This window comes from Chiloscyllium punctatum, chromosome 22 (assembly GCF_047496795.1).
Source record: "Chiloscyllium punctatum isolate Juve2018m chromosome 22, sChiPun1.3, whole genome shotgun sequence".
Taxonomy (NCBI): domain Eukaryota; kingdom Metazoa; phylum Chordata; class Chondrichthyes; order Orectolobiformes; family Hemiscylliidae; genus Chiloscyllium; species Chiloscyllium punctatum.
Genome location: NC_092760.1, coordinates 21,077,310 through 21,093,819, shown reverse-complemented (window position 1 = coordinate 21,093,819; position 16,510 = coordinate 21,077,310). Strand labels below are relative to the sequence as shown.

At 50.2% G+C, this 16,510-nt stretch overlaps 1 protein-coding gene across 3 annotated transcripts in view; it reads left to right on the top strand.

Annotated features, from left to right (window-relative positions):
- chid1 (chitinase domain containing 1) overlaps positions 1–7,950 on the top strand; it is a 37,242-nt gene extending 29,292 nt beyond the window's left edge. The window contains exons 6-8 of one of the 3 annotated variants that reach the window (XM_072591883.1): positions 2,681–2,773; positions 6,505–6,606; positions 7,769–7,950. In XM_072591883.1, coding sequence (XP_072447984.1) covers positions 2,681–2,773; positions 6,505–6,606; positions 7,769–7,928 — 355 coding nt within the window. In that variant the 3' untranslated portion in view covers positions 7,929–7,950. The remainder of the gene's footprint in view (positions 1–2,680; positions 2,774–6,504; positions 6,607–7,768) is intronic. The other 2 variants (XM_072591882.1, XM_072591884.1) reach the window with 2 other exon arrangements.
- The last annotated feature ends 8,560 nt before the right edge of the window (positions 7,951–16,510 follow it).

The window sequence follows — 16,510 nt, the reverse complement described above, 5'->3', positions numbered from 1 at the left end:
GAAGGGGGATAGCTGAGAGTGTGATGGGGGATGAAGGTGGGGAAGGTGATAGTTGAGTGTGTGATGGGGGAGGAAGGTGGGGAGGGGGATAGCTGAGAATGTGATGGGGGAGGAAGGTGGGAAGGGGGATAGCTGAGAATGTGATGGGGGAGGAAGGTGGGGAGGGGGATAGCTGAGTGTGTGATAGGGAGATGAAGGTGGGGAAGGGGGATAGCTGAGAGTGTGATGGGGGAGGAAGGTGGGGAAGGGGATAACTGAGTGTGTGATGGGGGAGGAAGGTGGGGAGGGGGATAGCTGAGAATGTGATGGGGGAGGAAGGTGGGAAGGGGGATAGCTGAGAATGTGATGGGGGAGGAAGGTGGGGAGGGGGATAGCTGAGTGTGTGATAGGGAGATGAAGGTGGGGAAGGGGATAGCTGAGAATGTGATGGGGGGATGAAGGTGGGGAGGGTGATAGCTGAGAATGTGATGGGGGAGGAAGGTGGGGAAGGGGATAGCTGAGAATGTGATAGGGGGATGAAGGTGGGGAAGGGGATAGCTGAGAGTGTGATGGGGGAGGAAGGTGGGGAGGGGGGATAGCTGAGAGTGTGATGGGGGAGGAAGGTGGGGAGGGGGGATAGCTGAGAATGTGATGGGGGAGGAAGGTGGGGAGGGGGATAGCTGAGAGTGTGATAGGGGGATGAAGGTGGGGAGGGGGGATAGCTGAGAGTGTGATGGGGGAGGAAGGTGGGGAGGGGGGATAGCTGAGAATGTGATGGGGGAGGAAGGTGGGGAGGGGGGATAGCTGAGAATGTGATGGGGGAGGAAGGTGGGGAGGGTGATAGCTGAGAATGTGATAGGGAGATGAAGGTGGGGAAGGGGATAGCTGAGAGTGTGATGGGGGAGGAAGGTGGGGAGGGGGGATAGCTGAGAGTGTGATGGGGGAGGAAGGTGGGGAGGGGGGATAGCTGAGAGTGTGATGGGGGAGGAAGGTGGGGAGGGGGGATAGCTGAGAATGTGATGGGGGAGGAAGGTGGGGAGGGGGGATAGCTGAGAATGTGATGGGGGAGGAAGGTGGGGAGGGGGGATAGCTGAGAATGTGATAGGGGGATGAAGGTGGGGAGGGGGGATGAAGGTGGGGAAGGGGGATAGCTGAGAGTGTGATAGGGGGATGAAGGTGGGCTGAGATTGCACCCCCCCGGCCCACAAGTCTCATTCCTGATGAAGGGCCTTTGTCTGAAACGTCGATTCTCCTGCTCCTCAGATGCTGCCTGACCTGCTGTGCTTTTCCAACAACACACTCTCCACACTGATCTCCAGCGTCTGCAGTCCTCACTTTCGCTTACAAATGGTTGAGCCTAGGACCTGCCCCTGAGCAAATGGCTCCTTCTGCCACCCTTGAATACACAGCTGTCACTCTCCCCTCAGACCTTGACCTTCTGCGATTTCTCCACTTAGTCTTCTCCACTCGAAGTTAACGCTGTCTGTTTCTCAAGATGTCTGGGCAGGCCCCTTGTGGATTACTGTGTCCAGTTCTGGTCTCACTGTTGTGGGAAGGATATTATTTAACTGGAGAGGGTTCAGAAGAAATTGACCAGGATATTGCTGGGAATGGAGGGTTTGAGTTGGAAGGAGAGGCTGTATAGGTGAAGACTGGAGTGTCGGAGTTTGAGGGAGTAACTTTATAGAGGTCGATGAAATCATGAAGGATATCAAGAAGCTGAATAGCTAAGGTCTTTTCCCTCGGATGGAGGAGTTAAAAACTATGGGGCATATTTTTAGGGTGTGAGGATGAAGATTTTAAAAGGACAGGGGGTGGGCAGGGGAAAACATTTTTATACAGAGAGTGGTTTGCATGTGGAATGAATTGCTGAAAGGAAGTGATGGATGCAAGTACAGTTACAACATTTAAAAGATGTTCAAATAGGGTCGTGAATAGGAAAGGTTCAGAGGGATGTGACTAATGGCAGGCAGGTGGGACGAGGACAGTTTGGGAACATGGATGGCTGGACTAGTTGGACCGCAGGGTCTGCTTCCATGCTGAATTACTTTATCTGACTGATTGGCTTTGGCAGCGTCCGTTATCTGTTGACCACCTCCACCCTCTGTCCTGCAGTCTGTCCAGGATCCTGCACTCGGTCTCTCTGATCAGGTTTCTCCAGCCGTCTCAGTCACTGACAATAAACCAGATTGTCAAGTGAACAATGCGTTGCTGTTTACGGGAACTTGCTGTGCAGAAATTGCCAGCGACTGTTCTTCAGAAATACTTCATTGGCCATATTTGTACATGGCGACATGCTGAGGTTGTGTAAGACACTATATAAATGTACTTTTCCCATGCTGTTACTCACCGCTGTCCTAATGGTCCTTGTGAATTCAGTGATTCTCTCGTGAGATGTGACGTGTGAGGGGCAGTACAAATGCCCGTGCTTCATTTTCTTTGAAGATCGTGCTGTTCCAGTCTGTGTGATGGAAGTTTAAAGCTGCTGAAGTTATTGGTGCAGTTTCGACAATCTCAGACTCCCTCCACTCAGTGAGTGGAAAGAGGTTTAACACTTCTCTGAGCTTGCCTTTGAACTGTTAGTGAAATAAGATGTCTGGCATCCTGTTCGATGTGGTAAGATGGTGTGCTTACTGGCTCTGGGGAACAGGACAGGGGCAAAATGACCTTTTGTCTTTGACGGGATGAATTTGTCTTCCAGGGAACTCGTCCACGTGATCCGCCACTTGGCCAATGCCTTGTGGGAAGCCAAGCTGAAAGTTGTGCTGGTGATCCCCCCAGCCATCTCTGCAGGGTAAGCATTGGATGCTGTGCTCAATAACACATGGGCTTTTCCGTCCGGAAATGTCGCTGACTGCATCGTCCCCTGGAAAAGCAGCATTAGATCCCAGCTTGGTCTCTGTTCAAATGTGGAGAGCTATTAGTGAAAGCAGTCACGAAAGGCTGCCACTGTACTTTTAACAGAAAATGAAAATGTTTATTAAACAAGAAAAATAATGTGCAATATCACTCGAGACAAAACAACAGGTGACAAAGTTTTGAATGCAGATAGCAACAAAGGTTTCAAATCCCCACACTATTCTTTCTATCGTATGAACTAGGAGCAGCAGTCGGCAGCTCAGCCCCTCCGGCCTGCTCTGACATTTTGTACAGTCATAGCTGATCTCATCTCGGCCTTGAGTCCGCTTTCCTGCTCACTCCCCATAATCCTTTAAACCATTACTCATTAAAAATCTGTCTATTTGCTCCTTAAATGTACTTGGTGACCCAGCATTCCCTGCATCCAGGGGGTCCTGAATTTTACCTGTTTATGACTGCGAAAAATAATTTCTCCTCAAATCTGTTTTAAATCTGCCACCCCTTAACATAAAACTGTGTGACCTTTCATTCTAGATTTCCCCACATCTGCTTTGTCCATCCCCTTGTATACCTCAGTTAGATCTCCCCTCATTCTCCTTGGCTCCAGAGTGTACAGGCCTCAACTGCTCAATCCCTTTCCTCATCTCTGGAATCAATCGAATGAATCTCCTCTGAACAGCCTCCATTGCAACTACATCCCCCCCGCCCCCCCCCCCCCCCCTCCTCAAGTATGAGGACCAAACTAGTCCACAATATTCCAGGTACGGTCTCACTGATACAGCTGCAGCCACACTTCCCTACTTTTATACTCCAAGCCTTTAATAATAAAAGCCAAAATTCCATTTGCCTTGCCTATTATCTGTTGTACCCACATTCCTGGTTTCTGTGATTCATGCAGGGGGAGGAAATACCCTCATGGTATTCTGACTGGACCATTAACCCAGCCACCCAGGGAATGTTCGGGGACCTGGGTTTGAATCCATCCATGGCAGACGGTGGAATTTCAATTCAATTTTTTAAAATCTGGAATTAAGAGATTATTTCTGATCATGAATCCGTTGCCAATGGTCGGAAAAACCCATCTGGATTCACTAATGTCCTTGGGGGAAGGAAACTGCCATCCTTCCCTGGTCTGGCCTACATGTGACTCCAGACCCGTAACTATGTAGCTGCTTTTAAAGCCCTCTGGGTAGTTAGAGATGGACAATAAATGCTGGCTTACCCAGCAATGTCCACGATCTGTGAAGCAATTTAAAAAAAAAAGATGCACAAGAACACCCAGATCCCTCTGCACTGAAGCACTCTGACGTTTCTCTCCATTTCAATAATAAGTTGCCTTTCTAATTCTCCGACCAAAATGGATAACCTCCCGCAGGTTAAACTTCACCTGCTAAATTCTGGTCTCTTCGCCTGAGCAATCCATATTGGTTTGTAAATATCTTCATTGCAACTTCCGGTCCCTCCTGTTCGAGTGTCACCTGCAGATTTGGCCGTGGTACTTTCTATCCTGCATCCAAGTCATTGATATCGATTGGAAATAGTTCGGGCCCGAGACCCAACCCCCTGTGACATCCTACCAGTTACAGCTCGCCAACCAGAAAAAGACCCATTTATTGTAACTGTCAGCTTTCTGTTGGTGTGAATAAATTACCCTGAACCCCATCTGACCTTACGCTGTGCATTAACCCTTCATGCAGCACCTTACCAAATGCTGTCTGGAAAATCCAGGATCCCTATTATCGGCGTTGCTTGTTACACTTTAGAGAACTCGAGCAAATTGCACAACCATGATTTACTTTGATAAAACCATGTGGATCCTGATGGATTGTGTTTTAACGGGCAGGACAGCATAGCTTCTGATTCTGGCAGAGTCCCAGCTGATTGGAAAACTTCTCTCAGAAAAGGAAGGATGCAGGAAACTGTCAAGTGGTTAGCCTGAGGTCTGTCGGGCACAACATATGATTATTATTCTGGAGGTGGTAACAGGACAACGTAAAGAGTCCGAGGAATTTCCTATTTGAGTCCTTTAGGGATGCAATAAACTGGGTGGATAAAGGGTCCCCAAGTACATTATAAAGAGATGGGAGGTTTAGATTTCCCACAGGCACTGAGTGCACAGCTCACTCTGAAATACTCCCACGCCCAGTTCCAGGCTCTCTTCCCCCAATGCATCTTGGTCAAATTTCACACAGCAGGCTCAACACTGGAACCACAGGTGACAGGAGTGAAAACAGCAGCTGGGGTCGGCAAGGGGGGTGGGGGAAAGAGAGCGGGCAGGAGTATTGTATTATGTGTGTATGAGAGAGAACGAGAGAAACAACAGGGGAGGGAAGGAGAGGAGAGAACAGGCGTGGGGGAGGGAGGGAGGGAGGAGGAGAGAGAGAAAATAGTCATTTTGTGGGGGGAGGGTGAGGAGAAGTGGACAAGCTGTGTGGGGTTTAGGTGGAGAGGGTTATTAGAGGAGAGATGGAGAGTGGGGGGAGAGACACACAGAGTGGACGGTCTGTGTGAAGATTGGATGAAGAGGGTAACGGGGAGGGGACAGACAGAGAGAGTGTGAGTGTGTGCCGGGCTGTGTGGGGTGGAGAAGAGGGTAATGGGGAGGGGAGGAGAGAATGGGGGTTGGTAGATAGACAGTGTGTGAGAGTGAACAGGTTGTGGTGGGTGGGTGAAGAGGGATAATGGATGGATAGGGCTGGGCTATGAGGGACAGGGCCCAGGACCTGGCTACCAAGCATTTCTCCCCTCTCCGCCCTCTGCCCAGAATGCATTCCACTGTCTTTCTTCCCCCCACCCCCACCAAGGAAACCTCCATCCCATCCCTCCCCGTCTCTTTCACCCCACCATACCCTCTTTGGCCATTCTCCCCCCAGCCCCAGAGCCGTGCTCTTCCCCCCCCCACCACCACCATGATGAAGTACCACACGTTCGGGTGGCTGCTCTTCAGTGAAAAGGATGGTCAGTAAGCAGTGAACAAACTGTCAGGTAATGAGCTGTTCTCCGATCAACCAATTGTTAATAATGGAGTGCCCTGGTGCTGAGGGTGATAGGATAGAGTATGTAGCCAAGCTGGCTGTGAAGGGCATATTGATATGGCGAGGCCCAGCAAGTGGGCAAACGTTTGACCATAATGTGGAAAATGTGAGGGTCGGATGGTGATGTAGAGAGGGAGAGAGACTGCAGAATGCCACAGTGCAGAGGGATCGGGGTGTCCTTGTCCATGAGTCTCAAAAGGACAGTGTGTATAATGAATCGTTCGGGAGACAAATGAAATAAGTGCTCATTGCAAGGGGATGGAATAATAAAAGAGGAAGTCTGGATAGGCCATTGATGAGTCCATACCCTGGCATATTGTGTGCAGGTTTGGTGTCCAGATTGAAGGAGGGATTGACTTGAACTTGAAGATTCCTGGGATGAAGGGGCCCTCTTTCTGAGGAATTGTTGAAGTAGCTAACACTGTACTCATCGGGGGTGAATGTGGAGTGAACTTTTTGCTTTGGGTGTGTGTGAAGAGGGGCTGGATATACAGTGAGCAGTCCCGGGGAGGGGGATGAAGAGGGTGGGTGGAGAGAGTCCAAACCATCTGGGCTGGGAACCTGTTGCAAATGTTTTCTTCTGCATTGCCGTTTGATGTTGAAGGTTGTGTGCCTTGTTCCCTGTTTCCAGGACCAACCAGCCGGGAATGTTTGGGAAGCAGGATTTTGAGCAGCTGGCCCCCGTGGTGGATGCTTTCAGTCTCATGACGTACGACTTTTCGAATCAGCATCGGTAAGTCGTGTCCCAGGGCCGTGTCACTGGGGAAAGACAGTGTCCAGTCTAGGCCAGCGATCCACAGTGCGTAACCCTGAGGCTTTGAGGCAGACTCTGACAGGTCTGCAACCTCGAACACCTCTCCCATTTCACTGGGAACCTCGCTCCTACCCTCACACTCACCCATTTTGGTTTTTGGGTCAGCCCAGAAAGTCCCTCACCAGATGGAAATCCATTTGTCACCCATCCTTTTCTAACAAGGCAACACAGGATTCCCTGTTCATGGTCTTTTCCGAGCAAAGGGCACGACATTCCACACTATCCATCCTGTCAGTCTACACACTTCAGCTACTCCATGCAATCGCCATCCCCTTTCCAAATGCCTGTCAAAATTGGGATTCCGGCACATTCTTCCGGACAGGATTCTGACACCCCTGTCCTGCCTGGAGCAGTTGAGGTCATTAAGGTCCAGGAGCTGAAGTAGGCCGTACACCCAGCACTTCCAGTCGATGTGCTTGTTGTTGGTCTGAATCATTGTAAATGATCCCAGCATGAGGTTGGATCTAACGCAGCACCTTTTATAGCGACATGACTTCCAACCCCCCAATCTGAGACCACCGAGCCACTCGAATCAATCCATTCCCTCCTGTCATTGAGAGAGCAGAGGATGGTCTCGATCTCACCACCTCAGGATCGTGGCCCAGGGTGTTGCTGCTCCATCAGTGTTGCAACATTTCCCACAAACCGGAATCGGGCTGTTAATAAAGCTCTGATCCCAATGGTAGTTGATGTAATTACTGAGAAAGCAGTAGTTTCAGCTCCGTTTCGTGAGGCCTCTGTATGATGGATCTGGCTGATGGCTCATTAGCCCCTCTGAATGCAGCTTCCTCTGCCTCTCCCTGCGGTGGCCTCCATATTGGATTGTTTGGTCCAGACACTGGATTGGCTGAAACCGTGTTCCGTTTGCCAGCGTGGATGGCTTCACCTTGGTACAGTGTGCCTGCTTTTGAAACTGTTGGACTCTTATTAGGGGTAAGCTTTGAGCCTCTCCAACGAGATGGTCTGTTCTTTCAGACTTTGAACTGGGTCGGCCTGAGTTGCTGTGGGTGTGGATCCAGTTGAGTGTGACGATTGATTGCTGCGAACTGGAGTGAAAACCTGGCTGCTGCTTGTTTTCTAGACCTGGCCCCAACTCTCCAATCCCCTGGATACAAGCCTGCGTTCAGACGTTGGACCCAGAAGCAGTTTGGAGAAGTAAGATTCTCTTGGGGCTGAATTTCTACGGGATGGACTATGGTATCCTTGGAGGGACAGCAGAGCCCATTGTTGGGCACAGGTAGGGCATACTTGTTGGTCTGGAATCAGCAACGTTGACGAGGCTTGTCTGCAGCGTGGCCCGGCAACTGGGGATTCGTGTCACTCACTTGGGCTTAACCTTTTAGCTTCTGAATTGTTTAAAAGTAACCGGCAAAGCTTTCATTTTCAACAAGATCAAACTCGACTATTGCTGAGCACCACAAACTAAAGAGTGTGACGCATTTATTACGTATAGTACAGCACAAGGGAGAAAAGAAGATGCGGGTAAAAGGTACTTGTAAAAATGGCCATTTGGATGAAGGCTTTAGGCTGTTGTAGATTCTCTTCCCGAGAGTAAGGGGCTTTGAAGAGTTAGTCAGAGCCCAGGTGCTGCAATAATCTCGGGAGGAGAATAGTTGGCTGTTTCTAGAACCCCACCTTGGTTTTGGTGGGGAGTCGGTGGACACCAGAAGGTTTCTTGATCTGTAATCATTCCGTGGTGATAGTCCTCACAGTTTGCCTGGACCCATCTGGTCAAACTGTGGTTGTTTCCTGGAAGCATTCCTGTTCTGAGTGGGAAAGTAATTTTCTGTCAATGTTGGCTTGAGGAATCCTTGCTGCTGAGGTGTTTAGGTTTGGAATGGCGTGCTTTAGGATGTTATGCCGATGAAAATGTAAGCTGGTTGCTTTCCCCAAACGGTTGTTTCCTCCTTTCAGGAGCAGTTGGGTCCATCCAGCAGTGGAGCAGAGCCCCCACTCATTGCCTTTCAGTTGGAGTGATTAACCTTTAACTGTCTCAGCCATTGGTTTGGACAGTTTTCATTGTCAGGTCGGGGGGTGCTGGGCTGAGGTATTCATGGGGTATGGGTGTCGTCAGCTAGGCAGTATTTGTTTTCCTGTCCCGAGTTGCCCTCATGAAGCTGGTGTTGAGCTGCCTTCTTGAACTGTTGCAGCCCACATGTTGTGGGTCGACCCACAATGCCCTGAGGGAGGGAAGGCCAGGTTTTGACCCAGCGACCGAGAAGGAACCATGGTCTAGTTCCAAGTCAGGATGGTGAGTGGAGGGGAGCTTACAGGTGGTGGTGTTCCAAATATCTGCGGCCCTTGTCCTTCCAGATGGAAGTGGCCGTGGGTTTGGGAGGTGCTGAATTTGGTGGATTTCTGCAGTGCATCTTGTAGATAGTACACATTACTGCTACTGAGCGTGGAGGGAGGCGGTGGAAGGGGTGGATGTTTGCGGATGAAGTGCCAATCGAGCGGGCTGCTTTGTCCTGGATGCTGTTAACTTCTTGAGTGCTGTTGGAGCTGCCCCCGTCCAGGCGAGTGGGGAGTATTCCGTCACCCTCCTGACTTGTGTTTTTGTTGACATGCTTTTGGGGAGTCAGGAGGTGTAGAACAATTCAGCAGGGTTTTAACAAAAACCGAAATCCTGGATGACAAGTTTTTGAGAATGTGACTGCTGTGGTAGATAAAGTGGAACCAGTCCCTGTCGTACACCTAGATTTCCAAGAGACTGTTCAGTAACATGCTTCACAAAAGGTTAATGCTCCAGGTAAAGACTCTTGGAGTTGTGGATAATTTGGGAGGAAGATTGGTTCTTGAATAAAGGATAAACGGGCCTTTTCGATGGGGCGAGCTGAGCCCAGTAAATTCTGTCAAGCATCAGATCTGGGGCCTCAGCTATTACTGATCGATACAGCTGGCTTTGACAGAAAGAGAATATCTAAGTTTATTTGGTAATAGAAAGTTTTTGTGTTGATTTATTAATGTCATGTGTAAGGAGGTGCAGTGAAAGGTGCTGTCTTATTTGCTTTACAGATCATACAAATACATAAGTGCAGGATACAATGTTACAGCTGCCGGCAAGGTGAAGAGAGAGAAAGAGAGCGAGAGAGATCAACATTAACCTTAGAGAGATCCATTCCTGTGTCTGAGGAGGGCACAGGAGGTTGCAAGAGGATGTAGACAGGTTAAGTGAGTGGGCAACAAGATGGCAGATGGCGTATAACATAGTGAAGGGTGCAGTTATCACTGGTTGTGAGAATGAGAAAAAAGCAAGGTTTTGTTTTGAAAAGCTTGAATCTGGTTGGTGTTTAAGAATGCAGGGGAGCAGCAAGCAGCTACTGCAAGCAATGAGAGAGACAAAGGCCGGGCGATTGGAGTAGAGAAATAAAGAGCTGCTGAACATGTTAGGAATATCGCAGTCACCTGGAGTCTCCGTGCTTCAGGATAATGGCAGTGCAAGCAAAGCTTGTTTAAAACCCACCCTCAGGTGAGATTGTCCAATTTGTTCCAGTGTTCGGTGGGATCCCTGGGTGAGAACAGATAAACTGGCTTCTGTTCTCTTTTTACTCACCCTCTTGATTGTGACAAGTTGAATTTTAAAAGAATCCCTTCTCTTATGGATACTTTAATCCCAGATCAAAATAGCTTCAGGTTTAAAGGAACCGATTTCATCAGGCTTCCTTCAGTTATCAAAATAGTGTGTTTATTAGTGACAAAATGCAAGAATTAGTAACACACTCACTCACTCATTCACTCACACGCTCACACACACTCACTCCTCTCACTCTCTCTCTCTCACACACACACACACGCACACACAAAGATAACATTTTAAAATGTACAAATCAATGTCTAGGTCACTCATGAATTGGTAGTGGAACGTTGGTAGTTGAGCTTGGTTGAAATTTTTTTGTCTTGATCCTTTTCAAGTATGAATTGATTAACTTTGGAAGGTGGCATTTGAATACAGGGTTAAAGGCAGGATTCTTGGCAGTGTGAGGGAACAGCGGGATCTTGTTCATAGATCCCACAAAGTTGGCACCCAGGTTGATAGTATTGTTAAGCAGGCGTGTGGTGTGTTGGCTTTCATTAGCCGGGGATTGGGTTTAAAAGCCGTGTGGTAATGCTGCAGCTCTGTAGAGCCCTGGTTAGACCACACTTGGAATACTGTGTCCCGTTCTAGTCACCTCATTATGGGAAGGATATGGAAGCTTTAGAGAGGGTGCAGAGGAGATTTCCCAGGATGCTGCCTGGACTGGAGGGTAGGTCTTATGAAGAATGTTTGAGGAAGCGAGGGCTTTTCTCATTGGAGCGAAGAAGGATGAGAGGTGACTTGATAGAGGTGTACAAGATGGTGAGAGGCATCGACAGAATGAAGAAATGTCTATCACGAGGGGACATAATTTTAAGGTGATTGGAGGAAGGTTTCAGGGCGTTGTCAGAGGTAGGTTCTTAATTCAGACTGTGGTGGGTGTGTGGAATACACTGCCAGCGATGATCATAGAGTCAGATACATTAGGGGTATTTAGGCGACTCTTGGATAGGCACATGGAAGATAGTGCAATGAAGGGTATGTAGGTTAGTCTGATCTTATTCTAAGATAAAAGGCCGACACAGCATTGAGGGCCGAAGGGCCTGTACTGTGCTATGTTCTCTGACTGTGGCTAGTAGGCAGCACTCGAAGGGAGGAGGGTCTTCTCTGTTGCCTGGCCTGTGGGCTGATTGGTTTCGAGCACTGAGCGAGAGAGTTCTTCACCTGCAGTAATTTCTCCATGTCTGTAACTCAATCAGGGTTCCTCTGTCATTGCGATGTGAGCCCAGCGTGATGAATAACCAATTCCTCTTTGCTAAGGGAATTGTGTGGGTGGAACAAGTTGCCAGAGGAAGTGATGGTTATTACAGCTATATCAGTTAAAAGGCACCTGGACGGGGCTATGAATAGGAAGGCTTTCGAGGGAAGTGGGACAAATACTGGCAAATGGGACTAGATTAATTTAGGATATCTGGTCAGCATGGAGGGGTTGGATGGAAGGGTCTGTTTCTGTGCTGTCTCTACAAAGAGACACCATATTACTATAGGTCTAGAGCCATATGTAGGCCAGACCAGGTGAGGATGGTAGATTTCCTTCCTTGAAGGGGCATGAGTGAACCAGGTGGGTGGTTATGACAATTGGTGATGGTTGTCATGGCCAACATTGCTGTGAATCTTATCGATCCCAGAACAGTTAATTCAGTGTAAAATCCCACTACCTGACCCACATGTCAGGTTGGAAGGTTTTCAAACCAGGAAGTCGATGCTCGAGTCAGTCATTCAGCACGGAAACAGACCCTTTGGCCCAACTAGTCCCTGCTGACCAGTATCCCAAACTGAACTAATCCCCATTGGCTGCATTTGGCCCCAATTCCTCCCAACGTTTCCTACCCATGTACCTGTCCAAGTGCCTTTTAACTGTTGGAACGTTGTTGCTGTTGAATACAGGAACTGTTGGTGGAACTGTCTGTTTGATTCATGGACAACTGTTGAAGGATTTGGACCCCTCTCAAAGCCCATCTTTCTTGAAGACACTGACCAGCCATATTGGTTTCCTTTGCTGTGTTGTCTTCAGCTTCCAGGTTTAACCATATTGTTGAAACTTTAGCTAATTTGGATATACAGCCCCTGTGGCCATCTCAGATTTGTCACTGTCTCACAAATTGCTCTAATTGTATTCTGACAACTCGCCCACACTCTTGCTCTCAGTCTCTCTATATCTCTCTATCTGTGGGGCTCAGCGGTTAGCACTGCTGCCTCAGAGTGCCAGGGAATTGAGTTCGATTCCAGCCTCAGCTGACTATGTGTGGAGACTCCCTGTGTCTGCCTGGGTTTCCTCCCACGATCCAAAGATGTGCAGGTTAGGGTGAATTGGCCATGCTAGATTGCCCGTTGGGTTAGGTGCGTTAGTCAGATGTAAAGGTAGGGTAGGGCAATGGGTCTGGGTGGGTTACTCTTTGGAGAGTTGATGTGGACTTGTTGGGCCGAAGGGCCTGTTTCAATACTGTAGGGAATCGAATCGAATCGAATCGAATCTAATCTAATCTAATCCCTCTCTCTTTTTTTTTCTCCTGCCCCCTTCCCCTCCCTCTCTCTCTCTTACCCCTCTCTCTCTCTTACCCCTCTCTCTCTCTTACCCCTCTCTCTCTCTTACCCCCCTCTCTCTCTTACCCCCCTCTCTCTTACCCCCCCTCTCTCTTACCCCCCCTCTCTCTTACCCCCCCTCTCTCTTACCCCCCCTCTCTCTTACCCCCCTCTCTCTTACCCCCCCCTCTCTCTTACCTCCCCTCTCTCTTACCCCCCTCTCTCTTACCCCCCCCTCTCTCTTACCCCCCCCTCCCTCTTACCTCCCCCCCTCTTACCCCCCCTCCCTCTTACCCCCCCCTCTCTCTTACCCCCCCTCTCTCTTACCCCCCCTCTCTCTTACCCCCCCCTCTCTCTTACCCCCCCCTCTCTCTTACCCCCCCCTCTCTCTTACCCCCCCCTCTCTCTTACCCCCCCCTCTCTCTTACCCCCCCCTCTCTCTTACCCCCCCCTCTCTCTTACCCCCCCCTCTCTCTTACCCCCCCCTCTCTCTTACCCCCCCCTCTCTCTTACCCCCCCCTCTCTCTTACCCCCCCCTCTCTCTTACCCCCCCTCTCTCTTACCCCCCCCTCTCTCTTACCCCCCCCTCTCTCTTACCCCCCCCTCTCTCTTACCCCCCCCTCTCTCTTACCCCCCCCTCTCTCTTACCCCCCCCTCTCTCTTACCCCCCCCTCTCTCTTACCCCCCCCTCTCTCTTACCCCCCCCTCTCTCTTACCCCCCCTCTCTCTTACCCCCCCTCTCTCTTACCCCCCCTCTCTCTTACCCCCCCTCTCTCTTACCCCCCCTCTCTCTTACCCCCCCTCTCTCTTACCCCCCCTCTCTCTTACCCCCCCTCTCTCTTACCCCCCCTCTCTCTTACCCCCCCTCTCTCTTACCCCCCCTCTCTCTTCCCCCCCCCTCTCTTCTCTTCCCCCCCCCCCTTCTCTTCCCCCCCCCCCTCTTCCCCCCTCCCACCTCTTTTCTTCCCCCCCCCCCCCCCCCCCCCCTTCTCACCCTGAGCCTCCCTGTGCCTGTTAAAGATGGCAGTGCCAGCCTGTTCCTGCCCAGCCCTATCTCTGGAGCAGACTGCTACAACCAATTTATCCAAGTGCTGTCAGACCCTCACCAGGGTGCACTGTTTTATCAGAATTAAAATATCCCAATACTTCCCCATTTATATGTTGAATTAACGGTGATGTGTATTAAAGCTGCTTTGTAATGCTATCCTCAGCCCGCAATGGTTAGGGAGGAGAGGTGGTGGTGAAGTCATGAGGCCAGGGGGAACTCCTGGAGTAGGTCCAGATGGGCATCTCATTGTGTTCCTGGGATCACATCTCACTAAGGGGAGAGCCTTTGAAATTCTTTGCCAGCCGGTGCCCACCCAAGTGAAACAGATCCTTCATTCTGCAAATACTTTCTCTGTTGCATTTGCTTTCAAATGTTGGCGTTGTACCTAATTCCGACATCGCGGCAAGGACCCATTTGTAGTGCCCCCACTGTCTGGCCGCATCTGCACAAGTACACTGGCTCGGTCACGGTGTTTAAATCCACAACAGGCCCACCCCTGCCCTCCCTTCCAGCTGAAACATCCTTCCAAGAGTGCTGTGTATGCGAACTCTGTACCTCTTGGACTTCGGTCACCCTCCATAGCTCTCCAGTGGTTGATGTTTACTTCAGTGGCAGGTTCTGTGCATCAGATATACTCGTGCAATTCATGCACACTGGAAGGTTTCTGTTGCAGTGCCCTGATTTGTGAACGCTCTACCATAACCGTCCTTAAATACAAAGCAGCCACTGAGCTCCTGACCTCATTACAGCCTCAGTTCAAACATGGGTGAAGGAGTTCAGTTCCCAAGATGAGATGATAGTGGCTGCATTCGCCCTTGTGTGATATTAAAGAGCCCTCACAAAACTGGAATCAGTGGCTCCAGAAGTGTGGTGCTGGAAAAGCACAGCAGGTCAGGCAGCATCCAAGGAGCAGGAGAGTCGGCGTTTCGAGCTCAAAACATCAACTGTCCTGCTCCTCGGATGCTGTGCTTTTCCAGCGCCACACGGTTTGACTCTGATCTCCAGCATCGGCGGTCCTCACTTTCTCCTGGAGTCAATGGGTATCAGGGGACAATCTCTCCCGGGGTTAGAGTCATACCTGACACATAGGAAGGTGGTTGTGGTTGTTGGAGGTCAGTCATCTCAGCTCCAGGACATCTCTGCAGGAGTTCCTCAGGCCCAACCACCTTCAGCTGCTCCATCAATGACCCTTCCCTCCATCGTTAGGTCCGGAGCAGAGATGTTCGCCGATGATTGGTGCTGAACATTGTGCACTCTTAACTCCTCAGACACTGACTCAGTCTGTATTCAAATGCAACAAGGTCTGGGCAATATCCTGGCTTGGGCTGAAAAACGGCAAGGAACGTTCACACCACACAAATGCCAAGCTATGACCATCGCCAATAAGAGGGAGTCTTACCACCTCTCCTCATTCAATGGTGTCACCAGCACTGAATCCCCCAGGATTAACATCCTAGGGGTTACCATTGACCTGAAGCTGAATGGGACAAGCCTTATGAATGCAGTGCCTCTACTAGCAGCTCATGGGCTAGGAACTGCAGCAAGTAACCCCCCCTCCTGACTCCCCAAAGCCTGTCCACCATCTACAAGGCACAAGTCAGGAGTGGGATGGAATCCTCCCCACTTCCCTGGATTGCTGCAGGTCCAACAACACTCGGGAAGCTTGACACCATCCAGGGACAAAGCTGTCACTTAATTGGCACCACGTCCACAATCCCCCAATCCCTTCACCACCCACACTCAGTTACAGCAGCGTGTACTGTCTACAAGGTAGACTGCAGAAATTCACCACCCACCCTCAGACAGCACCTTCCAAACCCAAGACCACACCCATCTAGAAGGACAAGGGCAGCACATACATGGAAACACCACCATCTGCGAGGTCCACTCCAAACCACTCACTCACCATCCTGACTTGGAAATATTCACTCATTCGCTCAGTGTCACTGGGTCAAAATCCTGGATCTCCCTCCCTCGGGGTATTGTAAGTCCATCTCCAACCCTGCAGCAGTTGAAGAAGGCGGTTCACCTCAGCATCCAGGCGCTGAATGAATGTATTATGAACAGAGTGGTGTTCAGACTGCAGTGAGAGATGGTTCTGTGTTGTGCTGGCCTTTTGGTAGGCACTATGTCAGCCTCCAATGATGGTGGTTAGAGTGCCTCTGTGTGCTGTCGGATGTAGTGCATCGTGGATTCACGGGCTTTTCAGGAAGCAGGTTATCTTGGTTCAGGCAGACTCTGGTTGAATATTTAATGGATTGGCTGCAGTCGGCAGTGGGAGAGGGCGAAGCTGCTGGTCTTGTTGCTGTATCAGTGCAGAGGCCTCTCCCCCGTTCATTCTCCCCTCACTTCCTGCCTGTGACAGTAGGACTGTGATCCTGATATTAGCAGCTGCAGCAGAAAGGGCTCTGGATCAGGTTGGAGCTGGTATTCCTTCTCAGCTCGGAGTCCTGTCGGTGTGAACAGACAGTGGTGTACGCGGAGATTTCCCTTCTGAGGTCTCCCTGCGTTTGTGTCACTTGCTTTCAGAGGTTTGGAAAAGCGTGTGGATTACGGGACACAAGTCTCAGTGTTGAGTCTGTGAGCTAAGGTTGAAGAGAGCCCAGTTCCTTCCACCCTCCCTCGGTTCTTGGGCATCGCCGCCTGTTTCTCTGAAATCTTCGGATCGGCCTGCGGTG